This window comes from Astatotilapia calliptera, chromosome 10, assembly GCF_900246225.1.
Source record: "Astatotilapia calliptera chromosome 10, fAstCal1.2, whole genome shotgun sequence".
Taxonomy (NCBI): Eukaryota; Metazoa; Chordata; class Actinopteri; order Cichliformes; family Cichlidae; genus Astatotilapia; species Astatotilapia calliptera.
In genome coordinates this window covers 4,539,014-4,562,194 of record NC_039311.1, presented here as the reverse complement: position 1 = coordinate 4,562,194, position 23,181 = coordinate 4,539,014, and the positions used below count along the sequence as shown (strand labels likewise).

Sequence of the window (23,181 nt, the reverse complement as noted above, 5' to 3'; positions counted from 1 at the left end):
CCAGTAACGCTGTGAGGAACCTTGGAGTCAGTTTTGACCAGGACATGTCCTTCAATGCACATATTAAACAAATATGTAAGACTGCGTTCTTCCATTTGCGCAACATCTCTAAAATTAGAAATATCCTGTCTCAGAGTGATGCTGAAAAACTAGTTCATGCATTTATTACTTCCAGGCTGGACTACTGTAATTCATTATTATCAGGATGTCCAAAAAGCTCACTGAAAAGCCTTCAGCTAATCCAAAATGCTGCAGCAAGAGTACTGACAGGGACTAGAAAGAGAGAGCATATTTCTCCTGTTTTGGCTTCCCTTCATTGGCTTCCTGTTAAATCCAGAATTGAATTCAAAATCCTGCTCCTCACATACAAGGTCTTAAATAATCAGGCCCCATCTTATCTCAATGACCTTGTAGTACCATATCACCCTATTAGAGCACTTCGCTCTTGCTCTGCAGGCCTACTTGTTGTTCCTAGAGTATTTAAAAGTAGAATGGGAGGGAGAGCCTTCAGTTTTCAGGCCCCTCTTCTGTGGAACCAGCTTCCAGTTTGGATTTGGGAGACAGACACTATCTCTACTTTTAAGATTAGGCTTAAAACTTTCCTTTTTGCTAAAGCATATAGTTAGGGCTGGACCAGGTGACCCTGAATCCTCCCTTAGTTATGCTGCAATAGACGTAGGCTGCCGGGGGATTCCCATGATGCACTGAGTTTTTCCTTTCCAGTCACCTTTCTCACTCACTATGTATTAACAGACCTCTCTGCATTGAATCATATCTGTTATTAACCTCTGTCTCTCTGCATGTCTTTTATCCTGTCTTCCTTCTCTCACCCCAACCGGTCGCAGCAGATGGCCCCGCCCCTCCCTGAGCCTGGTTCTGCCGGAGGTTTCTTCCTGTTAAAAGGGAGTTTTTCCTTCCCACTGTTGCCAAAGTGCTTGCTCATAGGGGGTCATATGATTGTTGGGTTTTTCTCTGTATCTATGAAGCGCCTTGAGGCGACTTATGTTGTGATTTGGCGCTATATAAATAAAATTGAATTGAATTGAATTGAATTTGGATTTGTCCTTTTTGACAGAACCTATAGTTAGGTGACCCTGAAGCCACCCTTAGTTAGCTGCAATAGAGTTAGGCTGCTGGGGGCTTCCCATGATGCACTAAACATTTCTCCTCTTCTGAACTCTTTTCACTCACCACATGTTAGCATTAATTTCTGGCTGTCTTCCATAGTATGTTTATTGTCTTTCTCCCTTCATCACCGTCATCACTGGTCACAGCAGATGGCTGCTTCTCCCTGAGCCTGGTTCTGCCAGAGGTTTCTTCCTATTAAAAGGGAATTTTTGCTTCCCACTGTTGCCAAAGTGCTTGATCATATCACATCGAGGTGACTCTTGTTGTGATGTATATGAATAAAATTGAATTGAACTGAAAATTGAATTATTGAAGAACTTAGTTTAAATAAAGTATGAAATAATAAAAAAAGATTTTCAGTTATAATAGAGTTTTAACCCATACCAACCTTCATTGCTGAATTCTAGCAGTGGGCTTGCATGAAAGAACAAACATTTAAATCTTAGCACATGCTTAAGGAATTCAAACATGTGACCAAAGCTTCTTTGTGTGTGGTTGTGGGAATTTTGTGTCAGAATTGAGAACCACTTGAGCAAATCATCTATAGTAAAATAAAAGCAAAAGCAAAAATAAAGTAAAATAAAAGCTTTCTTACATTTAGAGTACAAAACCCTGTCACAGTGTTCTTGTCACTCCCATGGAGTCAAATAGAAGTTTTGCACAATGTACAGCATGTACAGCCTGCCAGGGACAGAAACAAGCCATCTGGTGTGTTATTTGCAACAGTATCTTAGCAGTAGCTCTTGGGCTGAAGTGCAGTAAAAAATAGAATCTGAATGATAGAGGCTGAAAAAGCCACTGGTGATGGTTCACTTGTTTGAAGTGGTCTACAGCCAGTGTAGAAATACACACACACACACACACACACACACACACACACACACACACACACACACACACACACACACACACACACACACACACACACACACACACACACACACACACAAACCGGCTGTTAGACCTGCTGTTGAGAACTGGAGGTCTGCTTTAGTCAGTGCCATTTGGGAGAATACATGCTTCCAGATGTCCTCTCTGTAATTACAGTTAGACTCAGTAAATGAGAGGTTGGATCTTGGGCTGGTCCAGGCTGAGACCCTCCCTGACTATTTAAGCTGCTTTCCAGCACTGTGCAGATTTTTATGGAAATTCTAGTCTCTGCAACCACATTTTCAAATAACATCAGCAGAGAAAGCAGAAAGACTTGAGGTAAGGTGGTAACAGCTTTCATCAGATGTCTTTGGATAATATACTTTGGTTAATGTTAATTCCATTTCTGATTTGTTACTCTAGAGGATTTCTTTTATTACTAAAGATTTATCAGAGTTATTGCTGTATTTTGTCACATGTAGTGAAGAACAGCAGTGAACATAAGCTTAAGGAAAGCAGTCATATATGAGGTAAAAAACAAACAACCAAACAAAAAAAAAAGTCATCTTTTTTTCTTGCTTAGGTGTTCAAAATGTCAATCGCCCAGGCAGCGGCCAAGGCCATGCTATCTGATGCCCTGCTGCGGGATGACTCTGGGATACACCGTATCAGCCACCTGGAACTGGAGCTTCCTCTTGACAAGGTCATCAAGTTTGTGTCTGTGGGCCTTCCGCTGATGCTGGTGTGCATGGCATTTGCCCGTGAAATCTCCCTGGGTGAGCAACTGTTTTTTTTAATACTATGTCAGGACATTTGTTTTGTATTCCATTTGCTTTTGCCCTTAATTATACCCTCATGAATATTATAGGTCTTTTTTTCTCCATGCTCTTATTGGATTTTGTGGTCCTTGTTTTAGCAATGTTAATAGTCCTCCTTGTACACGAATCTTGTACTTTTTGTTCCTAAATGTCTTTTTAATCATTTGCATGTAGCTGAATTCATGATAAGGATGAGTCTCATACTTAGCGAAATAGACCTAATATTTCTAATATTACTAATATTTCTGCTGCTCGTCAAACTACACCCCCCCCCCCCCCAATATGGTTCTTAACTTTTTTAATCTCTACAGATTTGCAGGTTCGATAAAACAGAGTTTTATCCCACATTCCCTCTTACAATAAATATACAAGGAAATTTAATATAACGAACTGTAAAACAAAGATATTAATTACTCAGTCATGGAAGAGGAAAGATTTAAACATCTGTCATAAAAGGAGGATTGTAACGGCTGACTCCATTAAGACCCCCTCAAAGCCTCAACAGTACATGTTATGCAACATTGACAAGACATCATGAAATTACTGAAAACAAGAAATAACAAAGGGTTTAAAACTCCATTCAGCACTTTATTGTTTTTGCTGCCATTTCTTCTGCTGTCAGAGGGGAAAATAAAAAAATATATAATTTAAGTGGAACAAGCACACAGATACTATATCCCCGGCCATTCATAACAAAAAGAGCACAGCTGACAATCATAAATATACTTGGCAGGTCCACAAGTGTATTGCTGCAGAGACTGACTGTCTTGACCTTGAACTAAACGTCTTCTCTACAGAGCCGGTGTGCAATCAGCCTGATGCGCCTGATACTAATTGAAACAGGGGATGATTGAGAGGAGTGTTCACTAACGGTGGCAAGCTGTAATTACCAGCCAAAGTTTTTCTCTAGCAGCTCCCCTCTATTTAAGTCAAATGAGAGGATGTGTTGATTAACCAGAGGAGGAGATGGGGAGTGTGTGTGTAGGACATGACATGGTCCTGAGATTCACAGCTTATCTGCTGCATCTTGGCTGCTTATCTGCTGGCTTGTCAGTTTCACAACAGTGCCTGAGTGTACTGTTGTCTGGAGCCTGGTTTACTTGCACCTGTGCTCTTAGCCAAGAAGCCTTGTTTAAAGCACAAATGTGGAGGCGATCTCCCAATATTAAGTGAGGATTGAAAGGAGGTGATAGAAGCAGGGACAGAACTTTTTTCAACTCCCTCATTTTGTCAAATGGCTTGCACAGGTAGGGAACTGAAGGGGAAAATATTGTTACAAGACTTCATGAGAAGGCATGCTCTGTTGTTTTTGTTTATATATTTTTTTATTTAGGAATTATTTAGCAATATGTAAGAAGCTGCATGAAACCATAACTGGCATGGTTAGTACATAATAATGCTCATACCTGGTTGAATGATTGTTGGGTTTTTCTCTGTATGCATTATTGTAGGGTCTGCCTTACAATATAAAGTATCTTGAGGTGACTGTTGTTGTGATTTGGCGCTGTATAAATAACACTGTATTGAACTGAATTGAAAAACTCCTGGTTTCTAATCCACCATGTGGCTGTGTGGAGCATGTTCTCCCCATGTCTGCTTGGGTTCTTAATTTTAGCACTTAACTAGGACTGAATAATTACAAAAATATGCACACCCATGAGATAAGTGGGCCATGCACTATATCGTGAGGTGGAGTGGTGAGAGAAATTATATCCTGGCAGTAGAGTAGTGGCAGCATATTTGTACTTATATTGAGCTGGCCAAATGTGGACGGTGCAAGGATAAAACAGACTCTTTCTCTTGCAAAGCTGCAAGTAGGTGGGGCACACTTTGATGTCTTCTAACTCTAGCTCTCTGTTTAAGGGTGGAGCACCCTTGAGAAATGACAGATGGGTGTGGGTGGACAATATGTGGTAATATAAAGGTGAACTAAATATAAGGTGGGTGAGCATAAATTTGGAACACAGTCACCCAGAGTTTTTCTTTTTCTTTTAAATGCCATGTTGCCACTTGGAAACATATGATTTCCACAGAGATCTATTCCAGTGAAAGGGAAAGGGCATGCAGCACCTCAGATGTACAGCATGTGTCTAGCATTGGACTTTTAGGATGGAAAACTCTGTGTGTGTGTGTGTGTGTGTGTGTGTGTGTGTGTGTGTGTGTGTGTGTGTGTGTGTGTGTGTGTGTGTGTGTGTGTGGGAGAGAGAGAGAGAGAGATTGCTACTGTGCAGTGGCTTACAGGCATATTGACAAAACAGAATCAACTGATGTTGCATGAAGTAATTTTCCACATTTTCACATCAGGTTATAGATCAATATTTGTATATTCTGCAGGGCCTCAGATCAGCTGTTTTCCTCCCAGTAACTTCACTGTGAAGCAGGCCAGCTATATAGACACATACTGCTGGGACTCTCTCATGCATCATGAGTTTGACAGTGATGGGAACTTCGAGGAGCGCTCCCTCTGGGTACACAAAGTGAGTTCAAAGATTCTGATCAAGCACTCTTGAATGTTATTCCTGCCTAGAGTGGATGATAAACTGCTGAAACCCCTGCAAAATTTCAGTCAAAAATGTCAGTGTACCACATTTCTGAGTTAAGGATTGATTTAGTTTAGTTTTTTCTAAAAACCCTTTACAAATCATTCATGCTTCTTCATTTGTAATACTGACTTATTAATAAAAGATCAGTAGTGAGACTGGCTGTTTTTTTGTTTCATCTATATGATTGGGTGTTTCTTCTCCATTTATTCCTAATTTCTGTTGTCATTGTCTGTCCAGATGTTCCCTTACTCTCTTCTGGCCATGGCCGTGCTGATGTACCTCCCAGCTCTACTCTGGCGCCAGCTTGTCATGCCCACACTGGGATCAGACCTGCTCTTCATAATTGATGAACTAGACAAGTCCTACAACCGCTCAGTCCGAATGGCCCAAAACATTCTGGATATGCGCCAGAACACTAAGAACCCGCTGACGTTTCAGGCTGAGTTGCAGCGGTAAGGGACTTATGATTGTTAGTTTGTAAACACAAGTGTTCATACGCTTTGAGTAGCTTCAGCGTATGAATATTGATTCACTCACATGTCTAGTTGCATAAATCTCCAAGGACTCATGTGATAAAACTAGGTCATTGCAGCAGCAGTAAAAAGTATCTATCATTCAGAGGATACAAAAGTGATGCTCTTCTGTCTCTTGATAAACTAGGAAAGCTAAGAGCGATCGCTTCCTCTCCCACAGCAACTACCCTTGTTATACCCTTAAGCAAAGCGCTTAGCTACCAACAGTCTCAGTACTGTTGGTATTGTGGTCAGGAACTCCTAGGAGCCAAAAGTAGAACATTGTGGTTGTGTTGGGTGGCTCCCAGCTGTGTGTATTTGTAGCAGTACGACTATGGTTATAATGCTGAGTTTGTTCTTGTGTCATTGCAGGGCCAAAAAGAAGCGGTACTTTGAGTACCCCCTTCTGGAGAGACACATGCAGTGCAAACAAAACTCGTACTTTCTTGTTAGCATGCTTTTCTTGCGGGGCTTCCTCCTCCTGATCTTCATGACTGCTGCCTGCCTGTACCTGGCCTACTTCCATCTGTCTGCCTTCCTGCAGGATGAGTTTAGCTGCTTTGTACGCACAGGGATGCTGCGAGATCAGAACTGGATCCCTGAATTGGTTCAGTGTAAAATGATTGGCCAGTTAGTCTTTCAGGTGATAAGTGTTGCTAATGGTGCCATCTATATCCTATTGGCACCTATCGTCCTCTTCAGCCTCCTTCGACTCTTTGTTTGGGATACCACCTTCATTTCTATCTATGAGGTCCTCCCAGCGCTGGACCTCATCAACAGACGACGGCTAGGTTGCCCACTGAACGACCTCAATGTCCTCTTGCTCTTCTTACGTGCCAATATAGCTCACTTGAAGTCCTATGGGCAGGTGAGGGCTTTGTGTTCTCTGGCACCCCCACAGGTGGGAAACACCACAGCACAACAAGGTTTACATGCAATGCTGACCCAAGAGGAAATAGAGGAGCGTGAAGAGGCAGCAAAGGAGCTTGCTGAGGAAGTTGGGGAGGCCAGGGAGGAAGGGAAACTCAACTTAGTGGACATCATGACTATTCTGGGAGCAGCACAGGGAAGAGTGGTGAACTGCAATGAGAAGAGGCCTCTGGTGGAGGAGAACATGAGTCTCGGTACCGTAACACTTATCTACACACTCAAACGCCTTCTGCTAGTGGCTATTTTTGTTTACGTCATTTGGGATGTACAGAAAATCATTAAGTGACCTACAGACGCAGGTTCTAAAAAGGGAATAACAAATGTTTTACATATATAGTAGGGTGGCTTTCACAGTGCTCATTGCATAGAAATGAAGGTCATGTCCAACAGGACTTTAAGGAAGCAGTTTGATAAGCAGTGGCAACTAAAGAATCCAAGTCACAATATTTTTTCTGTGTGGTTTTAAACTGCACTGGTTTTTGTCTTCCTGTATGTAACCACAGCAGAGCACCTACGTTTCTAAAAGAGTCTTTTCAAAACACTGGCTTATGCTTACATCAATAGATACGTTGATAGATAGGTAGTTATAGAGTTGTGGTACTTCCTAGTCCTACTGAATTTCCTGGAGGAACCCACCCGAGGGATTAATAAAGTTTCATCTAATCTCTCTAACTGCCCTCTCCGTCTCTTTACAGAGCCAAACCACCAGGGGTACCATGAGTTGAAGGAGACTGCACCATTTAGTCATTACTAGGCCTCCTATGGACTTAATCAATATGATAACATGGGGGAATAAGAAAGGGAAGGGGTGGGCTGAAAGCAAAACAAAACAAAAACATTTTTTGAGTTATAATGCAAAAAGTTCTGGCTGTAAATGTCAATGGAGCAGGATTTGTCAGTTTTCTACAATATCTGCCACTGAATTTCTTTGTGTCTCAGTATAGGCGACTAAATTACTAAAGGACAGTGTGCAAGAGAACACTCTTTGACAACATGACATTTGTCAGAAATCAGAATTCCATAAATATACAGTCCATACTGTACACTCCTGATTTCCATCAAGACACAAAAGAACATATTCAGTGGCAGCTATGGGTGCTATTCATTTTCCGCAACTTCCATTGCATAATTTTATACAAGGTGAGGGTATTGAATATTTTATTTGATGTATTCCTGTCTTTTATCCTTTGTTTTCTGTGAATTACAGACACTTGTATTCTATATATTTCCAAATAAATAAATACTGTTTTTATTTAGTTGTGTGTTTTTTTAATCAGAATGAAACCACACGAAGTTGCAGTTTTTGTATTTTACATTTATCGAAGAGCTTCTACTCTACTACATCAAAGTCCTACTGAGCTCTTTATTAAAGGCTGACTGAGAGCCACTCATTTTAAAAGTGATTTTATTTGTATTTCACACAATTCTGTTCTTTCTTAATGCACAAATAACAGAGATTTGTAAGTAACAGTAAACACACACAAATTAATTACACTGAGGTCCAAGCCAATTCATATGAAATGGAAATCGTAACGTATAAAATTACCAAAATGTAATTAGATTCTAGACTTTACATTATTTATTATTGCACCAGTTCTTACAGGCATCACACAATACTCGTATACTTGTGTTATGTTCTTAGGTAAATTGAACATTCCAAGAAACGTGGCCCCCCCTCTCCAACACCACCCAAGAAAGAGCCAAAACTGTAGCAATCTCTCTCTTTTGAAATGCTATTTAGTCAATTATTTATCTCTAAAGGTCCCTAAGCTTCCCTACCAAACAAAAGTCAACCAAAAAACAATTTGCTTTTCTAATGTTTTTCTACTTTGAAAAACAGGAGAAAACTGAGTTCAACAGAAAAAGCTTCTCACTCCTACAAGACTGCTGCAGTAGACAATAAATATATACATTGAAAGGGTTACAAATGACCTATTTCACAAAGCTATTTACAGTTATTTACAATGGAATACTCATATTTTGTATTTTAAATATGCCGGTACATGTATTCCTTTACTCCCCAACACTGATCAAGACACACCCATGTCCCACCTGAGATAGAGGAGAGAGAGGAATCACACACACATATATGACCCAGATGTTCCTGGGTCATAACAACTTCTTTAGAATGAGATGGTGGAGTAATTGTACAGAAAAACTTTCAGTGTTTCAACAAAGCAAGTAGTTTACCCAGAGTTGTCTTTGAGTATCATTATCTGTGTGCTTCTGAGCAACCAAAAGACCCACAAGAAGAGTTGTGTCACCTTGACCGACTGTTCTATAAGACAAACCCAGAATTACTGCTGAGGTGAATTTTCCACAGATTAAAGAATGCAATTATTTTGATATAGTCAAAGACAAAAGCAGGGAGGTTGTTGGGTGGATAATGGAGACCATGGGTTCAAAGGAATGCAATGCAGATCTGAGACTTATAATGAACAAGCTCCCATTTTGGAAGTCCAATTATAAACAGTGTGTTTCAGGATTTGGGACGACTGCAGAATGTAATGTTTTTCTTCCTGTTCTTTGAAGCAGAAAGTCATGGATCACAGAGCACTTTCAGTCAAGACACTTTTCAGCTTTCATATATTCTGGCTGGATAGGCTTTCTGACTTTAAATAAAATATGCCACTTGTACTGGATACCAGGTTTCTGTATGCTAATTCCACAGGTCTCGTTTAACCATTGCACTTCATAGCACTTATCTTCCTCTAAGAGATCTAGAAACACTTATTCATGCCTTCATCACCTCTAGACTGGAATACTGCAATTCTCTCTATTTGGGTCATCAACACTCATCTCTCCATCGCTTGCAGTTAGTCCAAAATGCCGCTGCACATCTTTTAACAGGTGTTAGAATGTATGAACGTATCACTCCAGTTTTAGCAAATTTACACTGGCTCCCTGTAAAATATCATATTGATTTTAAGATTCTTTTACTTACTTCTAAAGTTTTAAATAATATGGCGCCTGTTATTTAAACAAACTCCTCAACACGTATGACCCCAAAAGAGCACTGAGATCTTCTAGCCAGATGCTCTTAGCACAACTAAGGTCTCGATTGAAGCATAGAGGAGATCGGGCCTTCGCAGTAGCAGCACCCAGACTCTGGAATAATCTGCCAGAGGAGATTTGTACTTCAGAGTCTATTCAGTCTTTTAAATCGCGTGTTAAAACTCACTTTTTTACTTTGGCTTTTAATTCGAGTTCAGCATAAGTACTATCAGGCCTGTTTTATGTTCCATCCATCCAACCATTCGCTTCTGCTTCTCCTTTTCAGGGTCGCGGGGGGCGCTGGAACCTATCCCAGCTGTCATAGGGCGAGAGGCGGGGTAATCTGTCGCAGGGCCCTGTTTTATGTTTTTATTGTTAATTCACTGTCTTGTTATTTGTCTCTATTAGTTTCTAATTTATCTATATTTCCATTGTTTTCTCTTGTTTTTAACCAATTGTGAGTACTTTGGTCAACTCTGTTGTTTTTAAACGTGTTATACAAATACATTTTGAATTGAATAGCATTTTTGCTGCTATAGATTTCTGTATGTTTTATTATGCTTAAAACAGTTTTTAATATTTTCATCCTGTGTTGAGAAAACTGCAATGAAATTTCATTTACTAAATGACAGCAAAAGTAATTTAGTATATTTCTGTCTGTGTAGAAAAGCAGCTCTCTGATTCAGGCCACTCGAGGGCACCATTGAGTCATACTAAAATGATGCTGAAATAATGCTGCTAAAATATTATATATATATTACAATAAAAATCTGAATATATAGAATGAAACCTGATAATATAGAATGAATGAACTTCATGTTTGGGGGTTAGGTTTTTCTGAATTCTCTGCCTCTACAAAATGGCATCAGCTGAACTATTTCAGTACTTTGTAGAGTTTGACAACTGTTCAAACTGCAAATGGTACAAATAAATTGGAGTCTTTACCTTGAACATCATATTTTTATTTAGCAACATTTCTAATGCTAATGAATAATGTTCAACAAAATATTTCTGGGAGAAGATTATGCACAATTCTTGAGGGATTTTATCAATCACTGATGGAGATGTCAACTGAGGTAACACTTCAAGCAGAAGCTGAAGCACATGATATGGGGTCATTACACCATTTTACATCTCAAAGAGGAAGGCCAAGGAAGGAAGGAAGGAGGCCAGGGATTGGTCAGTACCACGGTCCAGGATGACACAACAGAGATCCATGACCAGGGCTGGACTGGGACAAAAAATCGTCCCGGGCATTTTGACTAGAGACCAGCCCATCAGGTATTATAGGAAAAGCCATAATGCCTTTGAATGAAAGCAAACGCTGTTGTGACAGTGACGTTCACTGTCTTGTTGGGATATATGTATGATTTCTATACATTTTACACCAGATGACCACTTTGGTTGTAAGATTCGGATAATTATTTGATTTGATTTGATTTGATATACCTTTTTTTAGTCCCACAAGGGGAAATTTCATAAGGCTGCCGACCTATTGCACGCAATGGCGGCGCCATCTTACCCTCCGACCATACATACAAGACACAAAACATCACATGGGGAAGACAGGTCAGAGAGGTATAACAATAGAAAATGCACCACATGAGGAAAGATAAGGAGAAAAAAATAACTCCCCTCAGACTGAGCTCCAACAGGGAGATCAGTTTGAGAACAGAAAAAAAAACAGCTTTATTAAAAGCTAGACATTTTAAACGAGAATAAGAAGGAAAAGCATTTCTTTGTGCTCCCTTTCCCTGGAAATGCCCTACCTGCACCCCTGGGATAACTTTGGTAGACCCGCCCCTGCACAGTTACCAGCTGTCAGTTATGTAGAAAAGAATCCTGGTGTTATTTGTCTCTCAGAAACAGTTCATAACTTGCCTTTGGCCAATCCACCACCTTTCATTGTTTTTACTGTTACAAAACCCCCCCCAAAAAACCCATCAGCCCATAAAAACAAAAAATCACCATCGGTCCACCGGGCAAAAGTCCAGCTGTGTCCATGAATACATCAGGAAGATGGCCCAACCGACTGCGTGCTCATTGAATACCTCAGACAGTAGAAACCCAAAAAAGAGGAGGAAGACGAGGAATCATCATGGAAGGATCGGCCCCTGCAACCGGTAACCTAACCTGTAATATTTCAAACTGTTACTGTTTGATTACTTACTACTATACTGTACCCTCAATTTTACAATAAATTAGTACACACCATAGCCAATTAGAAGAAGTCTTCCAAACAGGAAAGGAGCCAAATAGTCAGTAGTTCTCATTGAGCCCTCTCAGATTGAAGAGCCATTCATGTTCAGAAGGCGGTGTAAATCTTCACTTTGCATTTAACTCAGGTTTCCTTTCAAACCTGCTTCCCTTCTTCCAAGAGACTAATCTGTGTCTTTTTTTCTTCATCGAGTTAGTCAAGTGTCACTTAATTTCTTTGTATAGCTGCTAACATACAGTCCTTCTTCCCCACAAAAAAAAAACAGTTGCTGCTGCACTGCTTTTAATACAATGTGACAGCACAATCTGCTAAATTAGATTTTATGAACTGATTATACATTGAACTATGTAGTGTTGACTGAGCTATTAGAGATTCATTTCTCAAAATCTTTAATGGTTTGGTGACATAGCCACAATTTCTACATTTTATTCTACTGAAGGTCTTTAAGACTGCAATAATATGTAATGTAATAAGCTATGCAATGATCTAAAACAGCAATAGGCTGAATAAACTTGATAAGCTATATCCAGAACAAGATGAATAATGTTATTGTTTACTTGGCTCATAATATATATTCTGCAGTTTTTATTATTTCTTCTTACCAGTCTATGCCAACAAAGAGTAACTTTGAAGCCAAGTACAGCTGTCAGCAGGAGATTTAAAAAAATAATGTCTATGAAACTGGAACTTTTCAACAACTTAATTGCCCAGAGGTATACACTTTCTGTCTAAACGTACAAGGTTATTGGATGGTGAATCACAAGCAGAAGACTGATCTGAAGCAGGTTTCTCACAAATGATCATTACCTTTGGTCAACCCTGAAGGCTGTTAATATCTTTTCTGCCCATGTGAAGGACACTTTGGTTCTCAAAAACAATTTACTTTTCATTGAAAAAGATGCAGTGACAATATCAAGGACATAATTAATGCAAGGTTAAAAGTGGCATGCTGAATCTTCAATCCTTTTCACTTTTATTGTTCCATTGGATTAAAAAAAAGCTATTCTACTATGAACCAGAGAGAGTACTACTCGAAGCACAATGTGGTTTTTTTTCTGTCCTTGGTTTGTCCTCGCAGGATATATTGCAGAACTGGGCTGTCAGTATGACAAAATAGCTGTATGACATGCCAATATCTACTAATTTCTGCATGTTCACAGGAATGTACAGTATTTACATTACTACAGATACTGTGGCAATCCGCCTGTCAGTCTCCGACTTTCTTTTTATTCGGCAAGTAAAAAAACTACCATATTCATGAAAGACACACTACAGGACTATCTTACCAGCCTTAAAATACAAAATAAAAATTAAATAAAATACAGCAACAGAAAAACTTTTTGTTTTCTAAAAAAAAGTTACAATTCCATATTTATCAATTCATTTGCTGATATAAAGCCACAATAACAGCATTTCATGTTTTCTCCTTTTAAAAATACAACAGTTTAGTTGTTTGTAAATTCCTTACAAACCACAAACCTCTAAGCAGGCTACTATTGAATAAATTTATATTAACATACATGATTTTATGTATAAATGAGATGTCATTTACAGAACACCAAGCCTCCCTAACTCGAGCCATTTCTTTACTCCAGACTCTTGACACTGACAAGCTGCTTATCTCAAGTGTCAAAGTCAAGTACAGCTGTCAGCAGGTAAGGATGTAGGATGACACAAAAATGGGGTGTGGGGGAGGGCTTACATTGTATTTCAGTCACTACTGTCAGCCCCTGACACTGATAGTATCCTGAAAAATGGAGATATATGTCTTCTCTACTCCAGTGTTCAGAAGCAGAGCACAGCATACTGCATCTTTTTGGCAGATATAGTCAGTCATTTACATATTTCAAAATAATAAGCAGCTTGCTTGAAAAAAATAATAAACTTCAATCTTTTAACTGCAAGTGTCATAACAAGACGCTGTCAGTGCATACATGTTGCAGACTACAAAGACAAATTTAATGAAAGACAAACCTTTGTTCAAGACAAAGGAGTACAGCAGAAAACAAAGTGCGTGAGAATATATACAGAAACACCATAAACACAGGGAAGCACAACAATAGATACAAGAGGCAATCAAGGGATGGGAACCACCAAGGTCAGAGACACAACTTATATAAATCTATGATAACGAGAATAAATATTCAACAACAGAACCTGAAAATCCAAACTCAAAATGCAGGGTTGAAAACCATCTACATATTGGTAATGCTCTGGGGATTTCTTTTCTATGTTCATTGTGTTTATTTTTAAGTCTTAAGTGAGACATGCACATAAAGAACTGAAGGACTCAACAGCTTTTGGACTCTGATAACATATTCTTTGGCTTGGAAATCAACTCTACTCCTTTATTTGCATAAATGGAGTTATGAATGTCTCTAAATGGCAGTACTTACACCCAGATTACTACCAAAATCTAGTAATCAGTCCCATCTGTCCAGCAGATTTCATTGGATGTCTGTTCTTATGCTGTTGATATTTCCTGCCAAAAGACAGACCAGTTATATATAACTTATGCAATAGCAGTGCAACTTATTTGATTCCATCCGTTTACACAAACAATATTGATTCTAATTATGCAACCATACACTTAAATCCTTACTGCTTTAACTTTAACTGCCAGTATGTCTAAATGTAATATAAAAAGTCTGGTGATGTGATCAAAATAGATGATAAAATGAATTTGAGAAGTGGCTGTTGAAAATCAATTTTTCTAGTGCATGCACAAGTGCCAAATTTCACAGAATCAGTATGTATTAATATTGGCAATTAATAATGTAAACACTCCATGCACACAAAATAAAATGTTCCTAAGCCTCAAAAACATCCAGTAGAATGAACCACAGCAGTACTCAGATGACACCTGTTCAGCCTTCATGTGCCTGTGATGTAGATGCTCACGATGAGTGTGGTACTTTTTTACCCAGCCCTTGACAAATCACAGAAGATGTTTGATGTGCTCTGTTTGAAGACAGATGATTTTCAAAGGCCTAAACTCATTTGCATGTATAGAGCACTTAGAAACAGTTTGACCTCTGAATTGTAGCTGCAAATTCAATTAGCTGTGGTGTCCAGTGGTATCAGTAGACAAGCGCAAAACCAAATTAATCAAGGAGCACAGAGTGCACAGTGGAGTTGCTGAAAGCGCAGGTTTCTGTGATTGCCCAATTATGTAAAACTAGTCAAGCAAAGTTTAATCTGTTAGTGTATTTCAATAATACAAGCTTGAGTCCTCTACTAGAGGCCTGGGATCTTGAGGGCTCTGTGCAGTGTCATTTTTGTTCCTAGGACTGCACTCCTCTGGACAAAGATGTCATTCCAGGAATCTGCTGGAGCTGCTTGGCCAATTTGGGCGTCAGTATCCTGAGTGCTTCGATTACCACAGGGACCACTGTTGCCTTCAGCCTCTACATCTTCTATAGCTCCCCTCTCAGCCGTTGGTATTTCTCAAGCTGCTTGTGTTCCTTCTTCCTGATGTTGCTGTCACTTTGTATAGCTCTTTGTATCCATACATACCTTCCCGGTCCCTCAGGTCGGCAGACCAGCTCCTCCTGAGCGTGCCCAGGACTAATCGTAAGCTCAGAGGGGATCGGGCATTTGCTGTGGCAGCACCAAAATTGTGGAATGAGTTGCCTTTACATGTTAGACAGGCACCTTCATTATCTGTTTTTAAATCACGTCTTAAAACATATTTATTTACCTTGGCTTTTAGCACAGCAGGACTTGTTGATGTCTCTTAATACGTTTCTTATTAATTATATTATTTTTAATTTTAAGATATTTCATATGTAATTTAAACTGTTTCCTCTCTGTTTTATATTTGTAGCACTTTGGTCAACATTGTTGGATGTAAAGTGCGTTATAAATAAAGATGCTATGCTATGCTATGCTACATCTATCACTATGTCCTTACTTCTCTGGTTTATTCACCACTACTATGGCTGGCTATTTTAGCCATCACCAATTTGTCTCTGTGTATCTCAAAGTCTCACATGATCTTAGCTTGGTTATTCTCAACAACCCTAGGGGGTGTATTGCATTTTGACCTTGAGACTTCCAGGCATATTTGGAAAAGATGTTCCTGATACTATGCCAGCCACTTGGTTATGGCATCATGTGTATGCCATACACATGATGCCATGTCCTGGTTACTAGAATTTTTCAGCCTGTTAATATCAGCGTTTTCTCATTGTTGCCTGAATCTTGCCCGGTGTGGCACACCCCAGCCACTACTGATTCTCTGCTTAGAGCTCGTTCCTGTGCTGCCATTATTAGTGCCTTTGTGCTGTCTTTCAGTCCAGTTTTGTCTAGCCACTGGAAGAATTACTTAATATCAGTCACGTCCTCTATCTCCTGGTGGTACAGGCCCATACTTGGCCTGTACCACCAGAATGGGGTACAGGCCCATGCATGGGCCCTATCAGTTGTAGGCATTTAGTGATGTGCGAATCATGAACAAATCGTTCAATACTCGAGAATCACTTTACTGACTCGTGAATCATGATTCACAAGCCCAACTGACTCACTGACTCATCCCTGTTGCTATTAGCAAACTAATTTCATTAGTAGAAACATATCTAGCTTATAATTAAAAATGTGTAAAAAAAAAAAAAGCTCACATCAAGACAATAGCTTCTCAGTTCACAGTACCATCGCTCTGCTAACATGCTACCAGCAAATTTGAGTTACTCTCCCCCATCCTTCCTGTGCTGAATCGTAGCATGAACAAATCACTCAGGAATCACTCACACTTGAGTGAAGTTGTCCCCCCCCCACCTTCTTCAAATCCAACAAAAGTGATATCAAACATTTATGTTACGTTTGTGCTAGTTTGTGCTGCAAAATTATTTGTTTGTGCTGCTATCATTTTAAAGATATTAATAAAAAATTCTAGAGGTCATCAGCGGTCAACCAGCCCTCCCACATTAATGGAATCAAACAAAACTGGTATCATTCAACTGTCCTATGTTTGTGCTGGTTTGTGCTGCTAAAATTTTCGTTTGTGCTGCTATCATTTCAAAAATAATAATAAAATAATGTCTTGATGCATGCTCAATCATCCAGGTAAGTAAATTCCAAAAGGTTGATTCTGTTCATCTGGACATTTTCAGTGGGAGAAACGTTTTGTCACTCATCCAAGTGACTTCTTCAGTTGCAGCTAACTGCAGGTTTCCCCAACCTTATAAACAGTACATTTGCATAGTGAAGGAAACTAGCACCACTGAATGAACAATGGGCTGGGGGGATAGTTCCATGATTGTTAGTATGCAAATTCTTATGACCATTGATCAACGACTACTAATCAAAGACAAAGATTCTTGAATGGCCATGAGTACAATTCACAGAGAGTTGGGGAATGGCTGCAATCACAGCATTGTAAGATGGCGAAAGATGTACCCTTGGGCCCCCCTTCTCGATTCAGAGATGGTCAGCATCCTGACAGCCTGATGGACGAAGCTGTCTCTCAGTCTGCGGGTTCTGTTCCGGAGGCTCTTCAGTATCCTTCCTGATGGCAGCAAACTGAAGAAGCCGTTGAAGGGATGAGTGGAGTCACCTGTAATGGAGAGGACCTTCTGGATGAGGCAGGCGCAGTAGATTTCCTGGGGAGGGAGGCAAGAGAGGTCCCCAAAATCCTCTCCGCTGCTCTCACTACCCGTTGTCATTTTTTTCCTGCAGGACCCAGTGCAGGAGTCATACCACACAGTGATGCAGTTGGTGAGGATACTCTCAGTGATGCCTCTGTAGAAGGTGCTCATAATGGGGGTTGAATCTCTTGTGCTTCTCAGTTTGCAGAGGAAGTAGAGTCGCTGTTGGTCTTCTCCGCATTCAGGGACAGGTTGTTGTAGCTGCACCAGTCTGCGTAGCACAAATGTTTGATACCACTTTTGTTGGATTTGAAGAAGGTGGGGGGCCAACTTCACTCACATCTCACTCACCCCCTCCCTTCCTGTGCTGAATCGTAGTGTAAGCAAATCACTCACTCACTCACTCACTCACTCACTCACTCACTCACTCACTCCCTCCTGGCTCACAGCTGCTTCTTCTTCTTCTTGGTTGGCAACCAATGTTAAGGAGCATTACCGCCCCCTGGCAAACAGGTCAGTGGACATTTAGATGAGAAAATGTATATTTGACACATTTGAGGAAAATGCTAATAAAATAAAAATAAAATAAATGTTTCCTTTAGAAATCTTTTTTTTTTTGCTCTTTTTTGCTCTATAAAAATAGTTGTTTTTCTTTTTCAATCACTCATCTTAGCAGTAGGATTTACATGAAAAGATAAACAAATTAAGTTTGAGTGAAAATGTAAATTTTTTTGCACTCTCTGGTCAACTGACTCAGTGACTCAAAAAACCCGATTCACTTTGATGAGTAACTCATTCAAACTCGATTCAGTAAAAAGAATCAAATTTACCATCACTAGTAGCCATCTTCCTGATGTACTCATGGAACTTGGTTGCTTCGTCAGTGGTTCTGACACTCACTAGTCCTTGGCCTCCCTCCTTTTGCTTAGTGTACAGTCATAGGGCGCTTTCTTGAGGTTTCTACATCCTTCTTTGGCCAGCTTATTATGCCAGGGCTTAGGTGTTAATTGCCTGGATCTTGTTCTTCCCATTCAGCTGACTCCTCTGGACTTGCCTCAATCTCTCCAGGTGTTTGTTTGTTGTGGCTTTCCTAGGTCTCTCTTGTGGTTCCCATTTGCTTGTAGGAGTCCAAGGTACTATGCTCAGTGTCTGCAGTGTTACCTTCTGGTAGTGCAATCCCCCAGGTTTTGACTACATTTCCTCTCCTAGATACCACTGAGCTACAATTAACAGTCCAAATGACACTCTGATGTTGTTGCTATAGATCCTTGTAATAGTTCATGTTTGGTAGAAATAATCCTTCTGACCTCCAAATATTTAATTATCATTTGAAATTACAGAGAGCTTGTTTTTGTGCTGAAGGTGAATAGTCATATGAAGTGATTTTTATTTTGTATATTTTTAGCTTTGTTGCGCCCCTAGTTTAGGCGCGTAGGGACACACATAAGGTTGGAGGAGAGAGAAGCAAGTACCCGCCCTGGTTCCCAAACCAAACAGCCAAAAACAGTTATGAGTAAAAAGGTGATTTTATTTAATGTCAGGAAGCATAGCTCCAGGGTGAACCCAGGCCAAAATAATAAACAAAACCAACTACACTCAACAAAAATATAAACGCAACACCTTTGTTACTGCTCCCATTCCCCATGGGATGGACGTAGAGACCTAAAATTCATTCCAGATACACAATATAACCATCCCTCCCAAACAGTGGTCACAAATCAGTCCAAATGTGTGGTAGTGGGCACATCTGCTATATTGAGATAATCCATCCCACCTCACAGGTGTGCCACATCAGGATGCTGATCTGACATCATGAGTAGTGCACAGGTGTACCTCAGACTGCCCACAACAAAAGGCCACCCTGGAATGTGCAGTTTTGTCTCACAGCAAAATGCCACAGATGCCACAAGCAATGAGGGAGCGTGCAATTGGCATGCTGACAGCAGGAATGTCAACCAGATCTGTCGCCCGTGCATTGAATGTTCATTTCTCAACCATAAGCCGTCTCCACAGGCGTTTCAGAGAATATGGCAGCACATCCAACCGGCCTCACAACCGCAGACCTCGTGTAACCACACCAGCCCAGGACCTCCACATCCAGCAGGTTCACCTCCAAGATCGTCTGAGACCAGCCACCCAGACAGCTGCAGGAACAATTGGTTTGCACAACCAAACAATTTCTGCACAAACTGTCAGAAACCGTCTCAGGGACGCTCAACTGCATGCCCGTCGTCCTCATCGGGGTCTTGACCTGACTCCAGCTCGTCGCCGTAACAGACTTGTGTGGGCAAATGCTCACATTCGATGGCGTCTGGCACGTTGGAGAGGTGTGCGCTTCACGGATGAATCATGGTTCACATTGTTCAGGGCAGATGGCAGCTGAGAATGTCCCAGTTCTTGCATGGCCAGCATACTCACCGGACATGTCACCCATTGAGCATGTTCGGGATGTGCTTGACCGGCGTATACGACAGCGTGTACCAGTTCCCACGAATATCCAACAACCTCGCACAGCCGTTGAAGTGGAGTGGACCAACATTCCACAGGCCACAATTGACAATCTGATAGACTCCATGCGACGATGTGTTGCACTGCATGAGGCAAATGGTGGTCACACCAGATACTGACCGGTTCTGGGTCCCCAGACCCCCAATAGCGCGAAAAACTGCACATTCCAGGGTGGCCTTTTGTTGTGGGCAGTCTGAGGTACACCTGTGCACTACTCATGATGTCAGATCAGCATCCTGATGTGGCACACCTGTGAGGTGGGATGGATTATCTCAATATAGCAGATGTGCCCACTACCACACATTTGGACTGATTTGTGACCACTGTTTGGGAGGGATGGTTATATTGCGTATCTGGAATGAATTTTAGGTCTCTACGTCCATCCCATGGGGAATGGGAGCAGTAACAAAGGTGTTGCGTTTATATTTTTGTTGAGTGTAAGTCCCGCCAGAGAAAACTAACTAAACCCTACGATCAAAAACAAAACAAAGAAATGACAATATTATCCCTCGCTTCCTAGCCCAGAAACAGGAGAAAAAAGTTCAAATGAAAAGGCCGCTAACCCCTTCAGCTTCAGCCTATGTATGCATAAGCACTGAGTTTGTACACCAGTGGCGGCTCTCACAGAGCATGCTTACACAGATACAAAGTAACCCAAAAAGTTAGAAATGAGGGCCAGGTTCGCGTCTGCTGTCAAAACTGCTCGCTTCTCTTTCTCTCTCTCTCTCCCGGCAGCTGCCAGAGCAGCTTTTTGAACGCAGTCATGTGCTCCATGGTCCAATCAGCAGCCCACTACTCTTCATTAGGGGAAGGACCTGCAGAGAATCTTAAGACACAGTAAAGAGACAGAAACACAGCAGCTCCCACAGACTTCTTATGGCCACAGGCCATAACAGCTTATAGACTGAATGACAACCTAATGTTTTGATGAAAAATGACCTAATGAAAAACTTAATGAAAAAATATATAAATGAAACTTGTATGTTTTGGATACTTACTAAAACAATATATGAAAGTGGCCACTTTCATGAGTAAATCACATAAGTCTTATATGATTCAGTATATGAAGTAGGCCAAATCTGATGCAAGTCTTTTATAAGTTTTTTCTATTTCTTTTCTATTGGACATGAAAACACACAGACAAAACATACATGACACAGAAGACCAGGACAGATTTGCACCAGGGGACATGAAGAGACTCATAACTAAGGAGACATGCAAGGACCTAAACTATACTGCAACTCAAGGGAATTAATAATACTACTAAAACTTAACATCATCTCATAAATAATCCAAAAATACAAAAAAACCTCATTTACCCTTAACTTAAAATCATACATGAACAGAACAAAATGTAAACATAAGAAAAATCATCAGACTGCCCACAATATTTGACTGCTAAGTTATTCATTTAAAGTATAAATAAAACAAAACTTGAAAGGCAAATCCATGGCTGGCAAGTCGATGTGGATGTTAGTTGCTTGGATGCAATATAAAGTACGACCACATGGTTCTTGCAATCTGCTAGTTATTGTTTTGCACTGTTGGCAGAACTTGTTTTTCTCTACTTCTCAGTCTACTTTGTCCTTTACGTCAGTCTCAGCTGTCTTTGTGCTTTGCAAGGAGATTAACAGAGACCTCTTCACCTCTTCCCTCTCACTAAATATGATGGAAACAGAGCTCAACACTTGCTATCAAGGCCTTAAATATCTTATTAAAGGCGGTGTCTATCACCTCTTTAAAGCATGTAATGTGCTTTCAGATTTCATGTTCAATGTTATATAACATCACTCACTGGGTCATCAGCATGTTTATCTGCAACCCTGTTGCATGCAATCGCTGCCCTTAAAATGCAAAACATTTAGGCAAGCTAAACTTTCCTGAGAATGTAAGACACCCATGATGACATGTCTCAAACTTGATCATTGGCACCATTTTGCATTTCTTCTATGCCAAATGGATTGACAGTGTGTGTGTCCTATCATCAGCACATTAGCTCTTCAGCCTTTACAATGAATTTTGAACAGAACATGAAAAATAAAACTAATGCAATAAAATCATATTAATCCCCTAGTGTGAAACCAAAAACAATAACTCATAATTATGTTTCTACCCATTCAGTAATTCCTCAAACTTTAACATCATATTTTGTTATATGACCCCAGAGAAGCTGAGAATTCTGGGTGGCAATATGAAGTGCCCCCCCTCCCCCTCCCAAAAAAAAAAAGAAAGACAAAGAAAAAGCTGCTAATCTTGTTGCCAATATCCCTAGCTTGGAGAAAAGTCAGTTCCGACACTTAGCCAGTTGTCAGATATTTTAAAATTCATCCAAGTTGACGGCCCACTTAAACGTTCAGCAGACAAAGAGATTGTCCACATTCCTCTCATTTGAAATTGTGGTCCATTTAAACTCAGTGTGGAGCCGTAGAATCATTTTTTACTTGTAAATATTGTGCTAAGTGGTATGACATGGTAGTTAAACACAATGGAAGCCAAGATGATTGCAGGCTAGAAATCTAACTGACTGTGTTTGCCTTTGTATGCTCTTTGTAAATCCACAAAAGGCTGAACAGGGAAATGACAGAGGCTTTTATGAATCTGATGCACTGATTGTGTGGCTCGTGCATATAAATGTTCTGAACCGAAAGGCTTAGACCATCTCATAAATGAGAATGATGTAATTACATTTTTTCCAGCCGTATAAAGACTGAAATCACTTTTGTTGTCAAGAAGCGCTGTGTGGCAGGCAGGAGTTGGACTCAAAATGCAGGCACTCTGACTCGAGGGATGGACTTAAAAGCTTTATTTGCTGGTCACAGGAAAACAAGCATACAAAGTAAACTAAACTAAACTTGGGAATAACAAACTAAACACACAGGGAGATCCACACAGCATGAGGGACGACACGACACAGACTCAGAGAAACACAGGGGGTGTGTCCCAATTCAGGGTCTGCACGTGTGAAGTACGCGCACTACGCACAGTGCGTACTGCAAGTACGAGAAGTGCGGAAGTGTGAGGCTTGTGAAATTGGACGGTCTAGCCTTCGTCGCGCTGTTCAGGTTGCCTAGCAAC

General features: G+C 40.4%; 1 protein-coding gene across 3 annotated transcripts; it reads left to right on the top strand.

Moving 5' to 3' along the window:
- The first annotated feature begins 2,288 nt into the window (after positions 1-2,288).
- Positions 2,289-8,033, top strand: LOC113030558 (pannexin-3). 3 transcript variants are annotated; one of them, XM_026182104.1, is made up of 6 exons: positions 2,289-2,337; positions 2,582-2,774; positions 5,151-5,293; positions 5,597-5,811; positions 6,244-6,995; positions 7,497-8,033. In XM_026182104.1, exons 2-6 carry the CDS (start codon positions 2,591-2,593, stop codon positions 7,553-7,555), a joined length of 1,353 nt encoding a protein of 450 aa, XP_026037889.1. In that variant the 5' UTR covers positions 2,289-2,337; positions 2,582-2,590; the 3' UTR covers positions 7,556-8,033. The 3 variants fall into 3 exon arrangements, with proteins under 3 accessions (XP_026037889.1, XP_026037888.1, XP_026037890.1); XM_026182103.1 differs by having other exon boundaries at positions 6,244-7,557; XM_026182105.1 differs by lacking the exons at positions 2,289-2,337; positions 2,582-2,774 and adding an exon at positions 3,589-4,063 and having other exon boundaries at positions 6,244-7,557.
- Positions 8,034-23,181: the final 15,148 nt, after the last annotated feature.